Here is a 14,441-nt window from a genome sequence, read left to right as displayed (position 1 = left end):
GGGCAGCTGGGATGAGGACCAGAGCGAGGGCCATCCCGACGTTTGCAAAGCCAGAGTCCAAGTTCCCAAGGAAGCAGTTTGTTATATGAGGCAACATAGATCCCCACTCTAAATGCCAGCAGAAGTTCACTCACCAACTGAAATTGGGCCTTTAGGTGGCTTTAGTGGATTAAGGGGACGCAGCCCCATTCTCTGTACACATACCCCTTTTCCTTCATTTAGTCACCAAACCTTTACTGATGGTTCACTAACAAACTACAAGGTCTGAAGCATTCAAAGATGAATCAGATTTGGTCCCAGACCCGCAGGGGGAGGAATTCACCCTGGGGGAAACCCATTTGTAAAGCAAAGTACAGTATGAAGTTATAAGTGCTATTAACAGAAGAAGCACATACAAAGAGATGAGCCAAGAGAAAGGATGATAAGAGCTTCCTGGTGCAGCAGTCACTGGAGGAAACATTTATAATCTTTCCAGATAGGGCACCACCTTTAACAAAACCACCTTTGCCAGAACCAGCCTGGTATGATGGAGAGGGTGCTCTGATGCCTTGAAGCCCTTGAAACCAAGACCCTAAAATCTGGAATCTCAGGATGGGCAGAGCTTCCTGCATTTATGTCTTTAATCTCTAGTGCTAAGATGCAAGTGAATCCCAGGAAGGGATTTTTAGGGGATCAGCCCCTCAAAAGGATGGGTCAACTGTGATCTCATTCCAGAGAGCTTCAGTTTCCCGCATCCTATCCTCCTGTGTGAGAATCCAGAAGATCATTTTCCTAGTTACATAAATACAAGTCTCTGCCCTTTGTCATACTGAGCTCTTAATTGGCTTTGCTCCGTCACATTGCTAGATATAAAGGCTACAATCCCTAGACTAAGTAGATCTCCAGCTGGATAGGGAGTCTCGGCCAAGACAGGCAGGGTATAAGAACCTAGAGCCTGCTTCCTCACCGAGGCCCCTATAGACCAGCTTTTTAGGAGGACTACAAAAGGGATACTCATCCCATTTTATTTTTTCCTTATCTTCCATCTCACAGACAGGAAGCTCTAGAGAAGAAGCTTAAGGGCCAGAAGAAACAGCTGAGGAGGAGACAGCAAAAAGATGGGGAGTGGAGTCAGTGCTGAGGACAAAGAACTGGCCAAGAGGTCCAAGGAGTTAGAAAAGAAGCTGCAGGAGGATGCTGACAAGGAAGCCAAGACTGTCAAGCTGCTATTGCTGGGTGAGCAAGATGGGAAGATGAGCCAGAGAAGGAGAAGGTACTGCTCCTTCCTGCTTATCCTGGATGGTAGGTGGGTCTTAGCCCACCCATGGAGAGGGGAGGGATGGCAGGTCATTTTTCCTTTCCCCATCGGGTCTTGGTCTAGGGAATCAGGGCTCTAGGGCTGAGCACAGCCACCCCAAAGAGGTGCAGAATGCCAAAACTACCCTGGAATTGTTCTGCTCTTCCTTGAACCAGAATTAGTGCAAGGGCTGGGGCAGACCTATCCATCTCTAAATCTAACCAAACCTAACAATTCACAGCTTGGCAAATACCGTGAACCCTAGGCTTGCAGACAGTTACCGAATCTCCAGTCAGAGCTCTGAGTCAAGGACTCAGAAGTCCTACCATATAATCAGTGCCATGTAGTCCCAGGGACAGGCCCACTGCTTCGTGCCAAGCAAACTGGTTCCTTCTCTTTGCTTCCAGTACACAATTCATATACATTTTAGAGCTAAGGAGCCTGAGGGAGGAGGAATGGAGTCTTTACGGCGGTCCTTTCCTGGCTTTCTGTTGAGTAGTTGCCCTCAGAGCCCCTGCCAGATGGGAGGTCCATCAACATGATGAGCTCCTAAGCAGATCACAGGTCTGTGCTGAAAAAAGAAAAACACTTCTATTGGTCAGAGTAAGTGGTCACAGCTGTAAATAGAACCAAGACAATGAAGAGTTTGGGACACCTGGCTTAGAGGTAAAAACTCCAATGGTAGTACAGAGGTAGGCAAGTTGGAGCAGGTGGGGTCTGTGCAGCAGCAGATTAGCTGGCTCGGCTATTTTGAACCCATTGCACCTCCTCTTCCCCAGCTGATCTGTGAGCATACCACTATAAGCTGGAACCAGACTCCAAGGAGCCCAAGAACCTACAGAAGGGGAAAGAGATGGCAAGGCCATCTCTTAAAAGAGAGATCTTTTAAGCCTAAGCAGCTTTCTTCCACATACAGGATAAGCAGCTTAGAGGGAAAAAGCAAGCACAGGTTAAGTGGGAGGGGGTTAACGTATCAGGGCAGTGCAGACAGGGGGAGAGGGTTGAAGGGCATATGGAGGGGGAGCGGAGTGTGAATGAGAGGATGGTAGGGCATTTTAGCCAATAAAGGAAAAAGCAAGATGATAAAAAAATAATATTTCAGTGAAATCTGCAATACTGCCCCAAGATCACTCTCCTGAGTAAAAATAGAAGAAAGGTATTAAAGGAATTCCCTTGAATCTATCAGTGGTTCTCAATGAAATTTTGCCATCACTCCCTGCACCTCCTTGGGACACTGGGAAATGTCTAGAGACGTTTTTAGTTGTCACAACTGGAAGGGAAGAGTGCTGCTAGCCTCCAGAGGCCGGGAATGCTTGCTAAACACCCTACGATTCACAGGACAGTCCCCCACAAAAAAGAATTGCCCAGCCCAAAATGTCAACAGTCCCGAGGCTGAGAAACTCTGCTCTAAATCCATACTGAATGGCCTGAGCTCAAGGTGGTCAGAAATTGAGGGCAGCAATCAACCCTATGTGTTCTCCCCTAACAAGGCTCCCAAACAAGTTCTAGCTTGGACTTCTTACAGGCCGTCTACTGGAGGGTTGGGGAGAACTGGTGGAAATCTGAAGCATAAGCATTTCTCCCTGCAGGTGCTGGTGAGTCAGGAAAGAGCACTATCGTCAAACAGATGAAGTGAGTAGGAAAAAAGCCCCAGAGGACTGAGGTAGGGTGAAGTCAGAAGAGCCCATAGAAGCATGGAGGATGAAGGGCTCTTCGGCCTCAAGGAACCCAGATGTAAAGGATATAAAGAACCTGATCTCCAATGTCCCTCATCTATATGCCCTTTTCTCCTCACTCTTCACTTTGGGACAGCCATAGGCATAGAAATTGGGTTCTCATGACCCTTTAAATCCTTCCAGATTCCCAATCCCTTAGGTCTGGTTATTCAGGTCCACTTAAGGGCTGGGTGTCTACTCCTTGCAGGATCATCCATCAGGATGGCTATTCACCAGAGGAGTGCCTGGAGTATAAGGCCATTATCTATGGGAATGTGCTGCAGTCCATTCTGGCTATCATCCGGGCCATGTCCACACTGGGTATTGACTATGCTGAACCAAGCTGTGCGGTAGGTGGTTAACAGTATGTGGTTAAGTGTGGGAGGAAAAGCTAATGAGAAGAAACAGCAGCCAACAAGCTATGAGGAAACATGGGCCAAAAAAAGTTTCATGTAACTAAATCCCACCTACTGAGCTTCCAGTTTTTACTTCAGTTCTGGAAAAGTGTGCAATCCCTACCTTACAACAAATTACAAAAATCTGCTTTCAGCTTCCTCTGCCTTTTTGTCTTATTTTACCATTTAAATTGCTCTCCTTGGGCTCCCTACCCTGGCCATGGAACTTTTACAAGCTAAATCCCTAGTTCCAGTATTGGCCTTTTCCTAAATTGGAACCACAGAGAGACCAAAGGTGGTTTCCTGTCTCCCATGTTGTCTATTTCATGGTCAATCTGGTTTTTAAATTCCAACCTTACTGTAGCGGAAGACCCACTAAGGTGGCAGTACCCTTTTAGACGAAGGCTGGAAGGTAGAAACACCAAAGAGGAAGCCCCTGGAACCTCTGTTTTCCCCTAAGCATCCCAGGACTGGATAAATTACCACCTTCTATATACCCGAAGCACATTCAAAATTATCAGTGTTTTCTTAGCATCTCCATCTTAGGCTTCAGTAGCAATGCAAAATGCGTTCCTTTCAGCAGTAGTCCCAGGAGTCTCCTGGAAAGCCATTACTCCTGTGCAGTTCTCAGCCAGGTCTTTGCCTTACAGGATTCTGGGCGACAGCTCAACAACCTGGCTGACTCTATTGAGGAAGGCACCATGCCTCCCGAGCTGGTGGAGGTCATCGGGAAGTTGTGGAAGGATGGTGGGGTGCAAGCCTGCTTCGACCGAGCTGCAGAGTACCAGCTCAATGATTCAGCATCTTAGTAAGACTCTGGGGAAGGGGTGGGATGAGGCGTAAGCAACCAGGATTTTCAAGAGAAATCACACCCAGCCTAAAATTTCAGGCACTGAAAGCTGGAGTCCCAAGGACTGAATTCAGCCTGGACTCCTGTTTAGGCTTGAGCAGTGTTCTACTATGCTTTGAATGTGATGCCCTTAGATGGACACTGCCATAGCTGTCACACTCTGTATTGCTTTACGCTGGCTCACTGCAGCCTACAGAGCTGAAGACCCCCAAAATTCAATCAAAGGTGCTCTGTTTAGTAGCCGTCAGACTGCTGTCCTCTTCATTAATTCATACACATAGCCTGTCCTTTAGAACCATGAATGCGAAGACCGACCTGCAGTCCTGCCACATGTTCTCCCAGGAGGTGCATGATTCGTGATGGCCTTTCCAGGGTGGAATTTTCTAGCTGGTAATCTAGGCTCTACTTAGGCCACTAACCAGAAACTAAAGCCTCCTTCACCCACAGCATCTCATGTCAGGGGGCCAGGGCACGGGACAGACATTTTCAGGGCAAATGAAAGGAAGTCGGTCAGGGGATTGAAAAGAAGCAACTTTGCAAGGCTGGTTCCAAAATGATAAGGTACACAGATGCACGTCAAGTCTACCTCTAACAACGTGGTCTCTATCCTAGATGGGCAGGAACTTTGCAGTCAAACAGACTTGGATTCAACCCCTCTTCTGTCACCTAATTCTGTAGTACAGTGATCATCTACCACCCACAGAGCACTACTCACCAAGGCCAAGGCACCACCAGGTGCACTAGGTACACCATCTCATTTGGTCTGCACAGTAACCTTTGAGATACAGTAATTATTAGTCCCATTTATAGATGAAAAACTGAGGTTCAGAGAGATTAATTAATTTGCCCTAAGTCATATTGATAGATGGCAGCAGCTGGATTTGAATCCAGTTCTATTTGACCACTAAGCTGAAGGCTTTTTACAATGTATCACATTGCCTCTTGACCTTGGACAAGTCATTTAACTGTTCTGAATTTTCCTTCATCTGTAAAACGGGATATGAAATTAGGAAAGTGTATGAGGTTAAATGACCATTTAAAGGTGCAAATGCCTGACATACAGTAGGCACTTGTCAGTTTTCCTTCCCTTTTTCTGTCATCTCACTTCATATCTGCCTTCCTGTCTTTTTAAAATTTTTTATGGTAACTGTCAAACATATATGAAAGCAGAATATAGTGAATCACCTGGCTTCAACGGTTAACAATTCATGGCCATGCTTGTTTCATTGTACTTTCATCTCCCACTGGATTATTTTGAACGAAGTCCCAGATATCCTCTCATTACAGCCTAAAAATTTCATTATGCATCTCAAAAAAAAAAAAAAAAAAAAGAGGCCCGTTTAAAAAAAAAAAACTGTAACATAATCATCACACCTGAATATTTAATAATTCCTTAATATCATCAAATATCCAAGCAAGTGCTAATTTAAGTTTCCCCAGTTATCTCAAATGTTTGCTCCCCAACTTGATTCAGGATATAAATTATGTTGATACATTGCACCAATTGACACCTCTTAATGTCTCTGATGTCTTTTAGTCTATTCTTAGGTCTTCACGGAACTTTTGGCACCCATTTAAACCACCAAATCTCACTGAGGGTCTAGAAAACCTTGTAGTCATGCAAAACTTAAGGAAAATTTACCTGAGTTGACTTATATGGGCTAGAACCCCATGCCTCTCAGCCCATCCCACACTCCCTTTTGTAAGGACACAAGGGGATCTGAAGGGAAGAACCCTAGGTTTAACAATATGGATTCTAGTCTTGATTCTATCACCAAGTTAGTTGTGTAGCTTTGGGTAAGACCCTCTACCTTTCTTGGCAGTGGCTGTGGAAAGTTTAATGTCATCAATTCCAAGCTCTCTTCTCTAGCTACCTGAACCAATTAGACCGGATTACAGCCCCTGACTACCTCCCTAATGAGCAAGATGTGCTTCGATCCAGAGTCAAAACAACAGGCATCATTGAGACCAAGTTTTCTGTCAAAGACTTGAATTTCAGGTGAGTACACAGTTCCCTAGGGAACTGCAGATACACACTTGGCTCCTGGGGACACCTCAGATACCAAAAAAGGGCAAGGGCATGCTTCCTGGCCTTCACTAAAGCCCAATCTGAATGACTATCCTATTTCTCCTCCTTTCCCATCTCACTGCCAAATGGCCCCAAAGTAGCCACCTCTCTAGAGCATGTGCTGTTTTTTCCCTCAGGATGTTTGACGTGGGAGGGCAAAGATCAGAGAGAAAGAAGTGGATACACTGCTTTGAGGGAGTCACTTGCATCATTTTCTGTGCAGCCCTCAGCGCCTATGATATGGTGCTAGTGGAAGACGACGAAGTAGTAAGTGGCCTTTGTACCAAGCAACTTTTGAGAGCTCCCCCGTGATCCTTCCTCTAAGCTTTATGTCACCAATTCTTCAACTTGGCTGCTTTCAAGACAGTCTAGCAGTCCTCTAGCACACAAATCAACGTCTCAGGCAGTAATTCTAGAAAAAACTCCTTTATAGGTTCCAGGTTAGCACTTTAGAGCTCCAAATTTACTGAGAGTGAGCTTGGTCTCAGATTTAGACATCCAAGAATAACTTGGACATCACAGAGCTTACAAGAGGAACTGAGTATTAAGGGGACAAGGAAACACAACTGGATTCGCAAAGCACAGGAGTTACACTTAGGACTTTCTCAGGCTGCCTACGGAAATAAAGGATAGGAGGTGAAAATGATAGAGCAGAAAAATAACGTATGATGTGTATCTTTGTGCAACAGGATAGAGGGGTTGGACTAACCTCACTTGGAAGCCTAAATATGTACTGTCAACAGGACTAAGGAGAAACTGGCAAACCAGATTTCTCACATGCCACTTAAATTGGCAGCTGGAAGACTACCTGAGACTGAGTCTCTTGAGCCTGCAGAGCTTAATCTGCATGCCAAGTGTCAGCCTAGCCAATTACCTTTGGAGTTTGAGACAGGGTATCAGGCATGGAAAAATGCTAATGGAGGCCCACAGCTCACCCACATCAAACAAAGCTACTACACTCCCATCTCTTGCTTCAGTTCTCCCTTCTCCCTGGTAGTTCAAGTTCACATTAGAGCTCTAAGAATATCTTCTAGCCAAATTTGATTTTTTCAAGATCTCTTCTGTCTTTAACCCCAAAGTCTACGAGGTTTTAAGGGGTTCTGCAGGAGTATTAGCAATGACAAAAGCCACAAAAAGTTGATTTCTTTCTTCATTAGATGAAAAGATTGAGCACAAGTCAACTAACAGAATACTTCAAACCCTCAAGGCCTGCTCCTTTTTTTTTTTAATTTTTTTAAAATTTATTTATTTATTTATGATAGTCACAGAGAGAGAAAGAGAGAGAGGCAGAGACACAGGCAGAGGGAGAAGCAGGCTCCATGCACCGGGAGCCCGATGTGGGATTCGATCCCGGGTCTCCAGGATCGCGCCCTGGGCCAAAGGCAGGCGCCAAACTGCTGTGCCACCCAGGGATCCCTCAAGGCCTGCTCCTTGAAAATAGGCTGGTCTGGGGCACTTGGCAACACCTAGACTCTCAGATACACAGCACCACTCCTCACTCACTCAAAGTTCCAATCACATGAGGAAATAAGGCAGAAGTACTTGTGGTGCGGCACTGAGAAATTCTCTGGCCCTTACCATTTGACACCAAGGCAATAGTCCCTATTATGTTCCTGCCCAAACTGAGATCCAGGACTCTTTAACAGAAGCCTATCAAAATCATCCTGGAGACACAAATGGGGACATGATAACTCAGGCCTAGTTTCAACCCTGTATCAGCAGGACTTACAGATGTCGAAGTCCCTCACAGTACCCCAGCAGCCTAAGATCAGCATAACAGTTACTGTACACCTATATGCCAACCACTGTCATGGACACTACATACTTGATCTCATTGAACTTCCATAATAACACTAAGAGATAGGGAAACTGAAATTCAGAAAAGCTCAGTTATCTGTCCCAATGACAGAAAGAGGATTAGAAGAGCAGCTGTATCTCTTTGGTTCTATCCCACCCACCAAAAGGAGATAAGCTGTTCCCCAACATCCCTCTTACATTCAGAGCACTAATCTCTCCAAGGAGAAGAACAGGAAGTAGACACTACCCTGTTTGCTCAGTCTGAAATCTCTAATGGTGTTTCCTCCTACTAGAATCGTATGCATGAGTCATTGCACCTCTTCAACAGCATATGTAACCACAAGTTCTTTGCCGCCACTTCTATTGTCCTCTTTCTCAACAAGAAGGACCTCTTTGAGGAAAAAATCAAGAAAGTCCATCTCAGCATTTGTTTTCCAGAGTATGATGGTAAGTCTCAAGCCCTGGAGACAATGGTAATGCTTGCTTGGTAATGACTGGTGATTGCCTCATTTCCTATACCAAAGATACATAAAGGAACCTGTCTTTAAGAAGTACTAAGTGTATAACTCCTTTGCTTGGCTGGGTTGATGATCCCTTATCCCTTAATACTCAGTTCCTCTTATGAGCTTTGTGATGTCCAAGTGATACTTGGATGTCTAATCTGAGAAACCTGGGTATTTGGTCATAGGTTTAAATTCAGATGCCCCTGGAACAGAACAGATGTCAGATGCAGGAGAGCCACTGACTGTTCAAAGGATATCTACCAGAAATCAAGGGTGGGGACACAAAGATCCCTCTCCTCAATTTTGTCGTTCAACTCAAGTGATAAACACTGGAGTGCAAAAGAGGAGAGGATCCTCCCTCCAAAAACAGGCCCCGAACTGCAGCTGTCCAAAACATTTTGAGGGTCAAAGTGGTCACCCAAAAAGTAAGTACGTAGCTAAGAAGGGTTAATTTATCCCACTTCTTCACTATTTTTTCTGGAAAACCAGGAAACAACTCTTTTGAAGATGCAGGGAATTACATCAAGAGTCAGTTCCTTGACCTCAACATGCGAAAAGATGTCAAAGAAATCTACAGTCACATGACCTGTGCTACAGACACACAGAACGTCAAATTTGTATTTGATGCAGTTACAGATATTATCATCAAAGAAAATCTCAAGGACTGCGGGCTCTTCTAATCCTCATCACTCCTCTTGTAAACATTCCATAAACAGGCTTGGAATCTGGCTAATTTCAAGCAGAAAAATCATAGGTCAGCATACCATGGCAGAAGAAAGATTCCATTCTCCCTTAGAGATGGACTTCTACATGATTGCAACTGTGTCCCATACATTCTTTTCAGAGTGGGATAGCTAGTGCAGTTTAAAGAACACAAGGCCAGAAGTCAAAGACCCAGTATAACTTACTAAAAGGTATAAATATTTCATTTCTCTGAGCCTTGAGTCACTCATCTATAAATGAAGATAACTTCTCTACTACTTCACAGGGTTACTCTAATGATCACAAACATAAACTGAAGGGAAGGAACATAAAAGCTGTGTGGTTAGAGTCACAGAAAGAAATCCTATATAAAAGCAGCCATTTATGAAATTCAAGACTAAGTTTTTAGATGAACTATCCTAAAGAAAGCCACAAACCTTCCCTACGTTCTGCAAAAGAAAACAATTAAAAACAAGACCTCAGTAAATCTACCACTGTTTTTTACTAACAAACCTTAGCTCAGAGATCTGAATCACTGGATAGGAGATGTGAGTTTATGTTAATTTCTAAGGTACACATCCAAAACTGATCATCTTTATTAAGCAGACTATCGCTTTGCCCCCACAATTGCCATAAAGACTGAGTTTCCTAATTTATCTCTGTAAGTAACTGTATCAGGTATATAAGGCACTTTTTTTTTTTTTTAAGTAGGCTCCATGCCATGCATGGAGCCCAGTGTGGGGCTTGAACTCATGACCCTGAGATCCAGACCTGAGCTGAGATCAAGAGTCAGACACTTAATAGACTGAGCCACTCAGGTACCCTTCAGATATATGACACTTTCTGAATAAACTTAAAGATTTCAACACACTTTCACTTGGAGTATTAATGATTTTATTGCTACCACTTCTCAATCACAGAATTTTTTTGTTGTTGTTGTTAAGTGTATTTATTTAAGCAATCTCTACACTTAACATGGGACTCAAACTCACAACCCCGAGATCGAGAGCTGCATGCTCTACCAACTGAGCCAGCCAGGTACCCCTCAATCACAGAATTTAGAATAAGCAAAGCTAAAATTTGCATTTTAACTGCTACATGTTTCAGAACAAAAAAGGCAGCTGATCTTGCTTTAGGCACTAAAAATCTTTGCAGTTGAATCCATGGGAAGCCTGGCTGAAAACAACATCTCCCCCATACAGACAACAAGTAAAAATTATTTCTTTTAACTACTCTGAGGGGAAAAGAAGCTTCCATTTATCTTGACAGGAAGTGGTGAAGTCAAGTACAGATTTAGCACTTACAACTACTATGAGGAAACCTCGTGGCATCCAAGATTTAGTATTTAAAAGAAAGTGTCAATTAAAATGAAAATCTGTTCTTTGCCAGAAACGCACATTCACACTTAGGCTGCTACTAGCAATATTGATACTAGAGAGCCATATGAGCTTGAAATACACTTAAGAACAAATTTGCAGCTGTTAAAATTGGATTCATTTAATAGTCTTTGTGATTCCATGAAAAGAAATCAACTTGAGAGAATTACCAGAGAAATAAGGGAAAGTACTCTGACTACTGCTCATTAAAAATCTTCACCAAAGAAAAAACCTGGGCAAGATTTCATGCATCCAAGAGCTGTTCAGGGACTACATTCTAAATGGCATATTCCAATTACCACTAACCTGCTTGTTTAACTCACTATACAGGGGTTATAATTCTTTTTTTATCATGGATCCCTCTAACAGTCTGACAAAACCTATGGACCTCTTCTCAGAATATTTAAAAATGCATAAAATAAAATTCAGAGAATTACAAGGGAAACCAACATACAGGAATACAGCTTTATCTTTGGAGCCCGAAAGCCCCAGGTTAAGAATCCTCACTATAGCTAAGATCTTGTCTGTTCAGGCCCCAAAACTAACGTATCCACTTATTCCATCTTCTAATAGGATAACCCAACCTCCCCACAAATTGTACCAGATTGTTTGCTTTTTTCATTATCTTTTCCTTGATCTTTGACTCCAGGCAGGACTTGGTGATAGGCCAAAATATAAAAGCCCATCCCAGGCTTCTTGGTTATGGATGTTCATATAGAACCAGCCTTACAATCCTAGCACAAAAACAGTCAGCAAGTGGACCTGGTCTTCTGGCATTCTACTCACTCTTTTATTTTGTGCTTTTGTTTTATTTTAAATTTATACTATAGTGTCAATCTTATGCATCATCAGAAATTCTTTTTTGTAACAAGGTAGGTTAAGAAGCAGTTCAACCCTATTTTCATGAACCATAATCTGAATTCTTAGAATGATAAAACTCAAAGGAATTTTAAAATAGTTCAGACGCTGGACTATTCACTAGCAATTTATAGGTAAGAAACTGAGGCCCACGGAGGTGGAATGTCTTCGTCAAGATCAAACTACTAGAGGGCAGCCCAGGTGGCTCAGCGGTTTAGTGCTGCCTTCAGCCCAGGGTGTGATCCTGGAGTCCTGGGATTGAGTCCCACATCGGGCTCCCTGCATGGAGCCTGCTTCTCCCTCTCCCTGTGTCTCTGCCTCTGCTGTGTGTGTGTGTGTGTCTCTCATGAATAAATAAATAAAATCTTAAAAAAAAAATCAATATCAAACTGCTAGAAAGTAGGAGAATTAGAACTCCAAAACAGGTCTTCCAAATCGCACACCAGTGTTCTATATATGCACCATGCTACTTTAAGTCCACCATATACTATATAAAGTCCAAGTCAATTTTCTCATTTCCCTAAGCTCCTCCCATTCCCAAATTCTTGTTTTTAAATTATGCCATCTCTAAATCATAGATATTTAACAGTATTATCTCCAAAATGAATACAAATCAGTCTCAAATTTGAATGTGAATTTAGCATAAAACAAAAACATAAGCTTTAAGTTTGTTTGTTGAAGGTGTAATTAATTTTCTGTTCATATCTTCAGAGGGCAGAGATCTGAATGCAGTTCCCTTACAGTACATTAGACACTGATGACAGTACGCCAGATGTGAATTATGTTACACTTGTGAATCTGGTGACAATTATTCTTTTTTTTACAAAAGTACAGTATGATTAACACAAAAGGACAAATATTGTATGATTCTACTTAAATGAGGTATCATATCACAGTAGTCAAATTTATAAAGACAAAGTAGAGTGATGGTTATCAGGACCGGGAAGAGGCGGAATGGGGAGTTAGTGTTTAATGGGTAGAGTTTCAGTTTGGAAAGGTGAAAAAAAGTTCTGGAGATAGATGGTGGGTGACGGCTGTGCCACAATGTGAATATACTTCAGACCACTGAACTATGTACTAAAAAATTATTAAGATGGTAAAGTGTATGTTATGTATGGTTTACTACAATAAAAAAAATAGTGGAGAAATACAATATAATTGGAAATGTGCTTTTATGTTCTGTTGATAAAAGCAGCAAAAAAAATTTAGTCTTAAAAGCAATATAAAAGACATTTACTTGTAACAGTTCCTACTTGGATAAAAATTTCACTTACATGTACCCCAAATAGTCCAAATCAGGGTAGCCCAATCCCCAAGGTAAAAAATAACAGCATTCAAAACCCACTCTATAATTGGAGATGTGCCGTAGACCATAGTGTGCCGGCCATGCTGGGTGGAGAAGGTGGTGAAGGGTGAAGAGCTCTTACCTCCCACTGCCCTCTCTACCCGGCACAGCCCCCGGAGCACAGATTCCAGTAGGACTTCAGTGTTGGCCCAGAGACTGCAAGTGTGCCACAGCCACTGGTGTTCCTGCTAGGTAAAAGGATGAGGACATTTCTGTGAGGTCAAACAGACGAAGTGCAGACTGCAGAAGGGAAAGTTTCTGCCTTTTGGTCAAACGAGAAAGTAAGCACTGGTATGAACAGAAATAACTGGATTTAAACACAAAACAAAGCAAAGACCTTTCTTTTCACCCAGCTTGACAAAATTTAGAGCCACTTATAGTTAAACTTCATTTCAGGTGTTCAAAATGAGTATGGGAAAAGTGATGCTGAGAACACAGCCCCCTACGATGAATACATCTCCTGGTATTATCTTAAAAGATGACTTGTTTTGCTGTAAAGTATAATCTTGAGTATCATAAAGGATATCTACAAAGCACTTTTAAATGTTATTTCAATTGGATCAGAACCAAAGCACATCATAGCTGGAAGGAATAATTTAGTGCACCTCTAGGTAACAGATGAGGATTTTAGAAGAAAAAGATTTCATAGCTGTTTGGAAGCAAGGAAAAGACGAGAACAAGGTGTGACAACTAGCTCTCCATAAGATTCTAAAAGGTCTCAGGACCTTTATACCCCATGAGCAAAGACGAAGAGTTAAAAAGAACGGGTAATTTCTCGTGTTTTGTTATATCTGCTAGGAATCACTCTTGCATTTTTTTTTTTTTTTAAACCAGCCTCTACGTAAAAAATATTTGGATAATCCAAAGGAATATGGGGGCAAGAGCCAGGTAGTAGAGAATAGGAGATAGATAAACCACATTGTACAGAATTTAATATTCCATCTGTCAAAGATCTTAAATCTGGATGCTAAAACATTGAGATGGTGTATCCCAACAGCGTATTTACTAGTACTGGATTATTTCTGCTACTACCTTGTTGATTCCCACTAAATTTCAGGAAAACATTAGCAGAGAGCACACAAAGATTTTTCTATTCAACTCCTCATTTGCCTTCCATACCCCTTCCCCAGCCTTTTCTCAAAAAGACTTCCCAGTCTGCTCTTTACCCACCAACTGTAAATGAATATTCATATTATTACATATATATAGTTAGACCTCTGTCACAGGATTTTATCTTTACTTTGATGTATCTTTCAATTTTCACTGAATAAATGCAGTAACACAAATGAACCAAATGTTTGGAAACTCTAAGTTTCTTGTTTTGTCTTAATTTATATAAAAACTAAATACTCTGTATCAGAAGTGTAGGAATGTTCTTTGACTAGACAGTTCTCATACTAATTTTTTTGGTGAAAGGCACTCTAAGGTCACATACAAAAGATGCTTCTTCTTTATTGGTAAATAAAATATGCCTCATTCACTAGTGACTTTATGGTTACATGTCTGTGTTGATCTTTTTTCTCTCAAAGATTTATTTATTTATTTATTTTCATTTA

General features: G+C 42.1%; 1 protein-coding gene across 1 annotated transcript; it reads left to right on the top strand.

Moving 5' to 3' along the window:
- The first annotated feature begins 1,036 nt into the window (after nucleotides 1-1,036).
- Nucleotides 1,037-13,094, top strand: GNAT2 (G protein subunit alpha transducin 2). Its single transcript, XM_077905774.1, has 8 exons — nucleotides 1,037-1,215; nucleotides 2,866-2,908; nucleotides 3,200-3,341; nucleotides 4,037-4,194; nucleotides 6,107-6,235; nucleotides 6,442-6,571; nucleotides 8,395-8,548; nucleotides 9,094-13,094. Exons 1-8 carry the CDS (start codon nucleotides 1,098-1,100, stop codon nucleotides 9,282-9,284), a joined length of 1,065 nt encoding a protein of 354 aa, XP_077761900.1. The 5' UTR covers nucleotides 1,037-1,097; the 3' UTR covers nucleotides 9,285-13,094.
- Nucleotides 13,095-14,441: the final 1,347 nt, after the last annotated feature.

This window comes from Canis aureus, chromosome 8 (assembly GCF_053574225.1).
Source record: "Canis aureus isolate CA01 chromosome 8, VMU_Caureus_v.1.0, whole genome shotgun sequence".
Lineage (NCBI taxonomy): Eukaryota > Metazoa > Chordata > Mammalia > Carnivora > Canidae > Canis > Canis aureus.
This window is presented reverse-complemented; position numbering and strand designations above follow the sequence as displayed.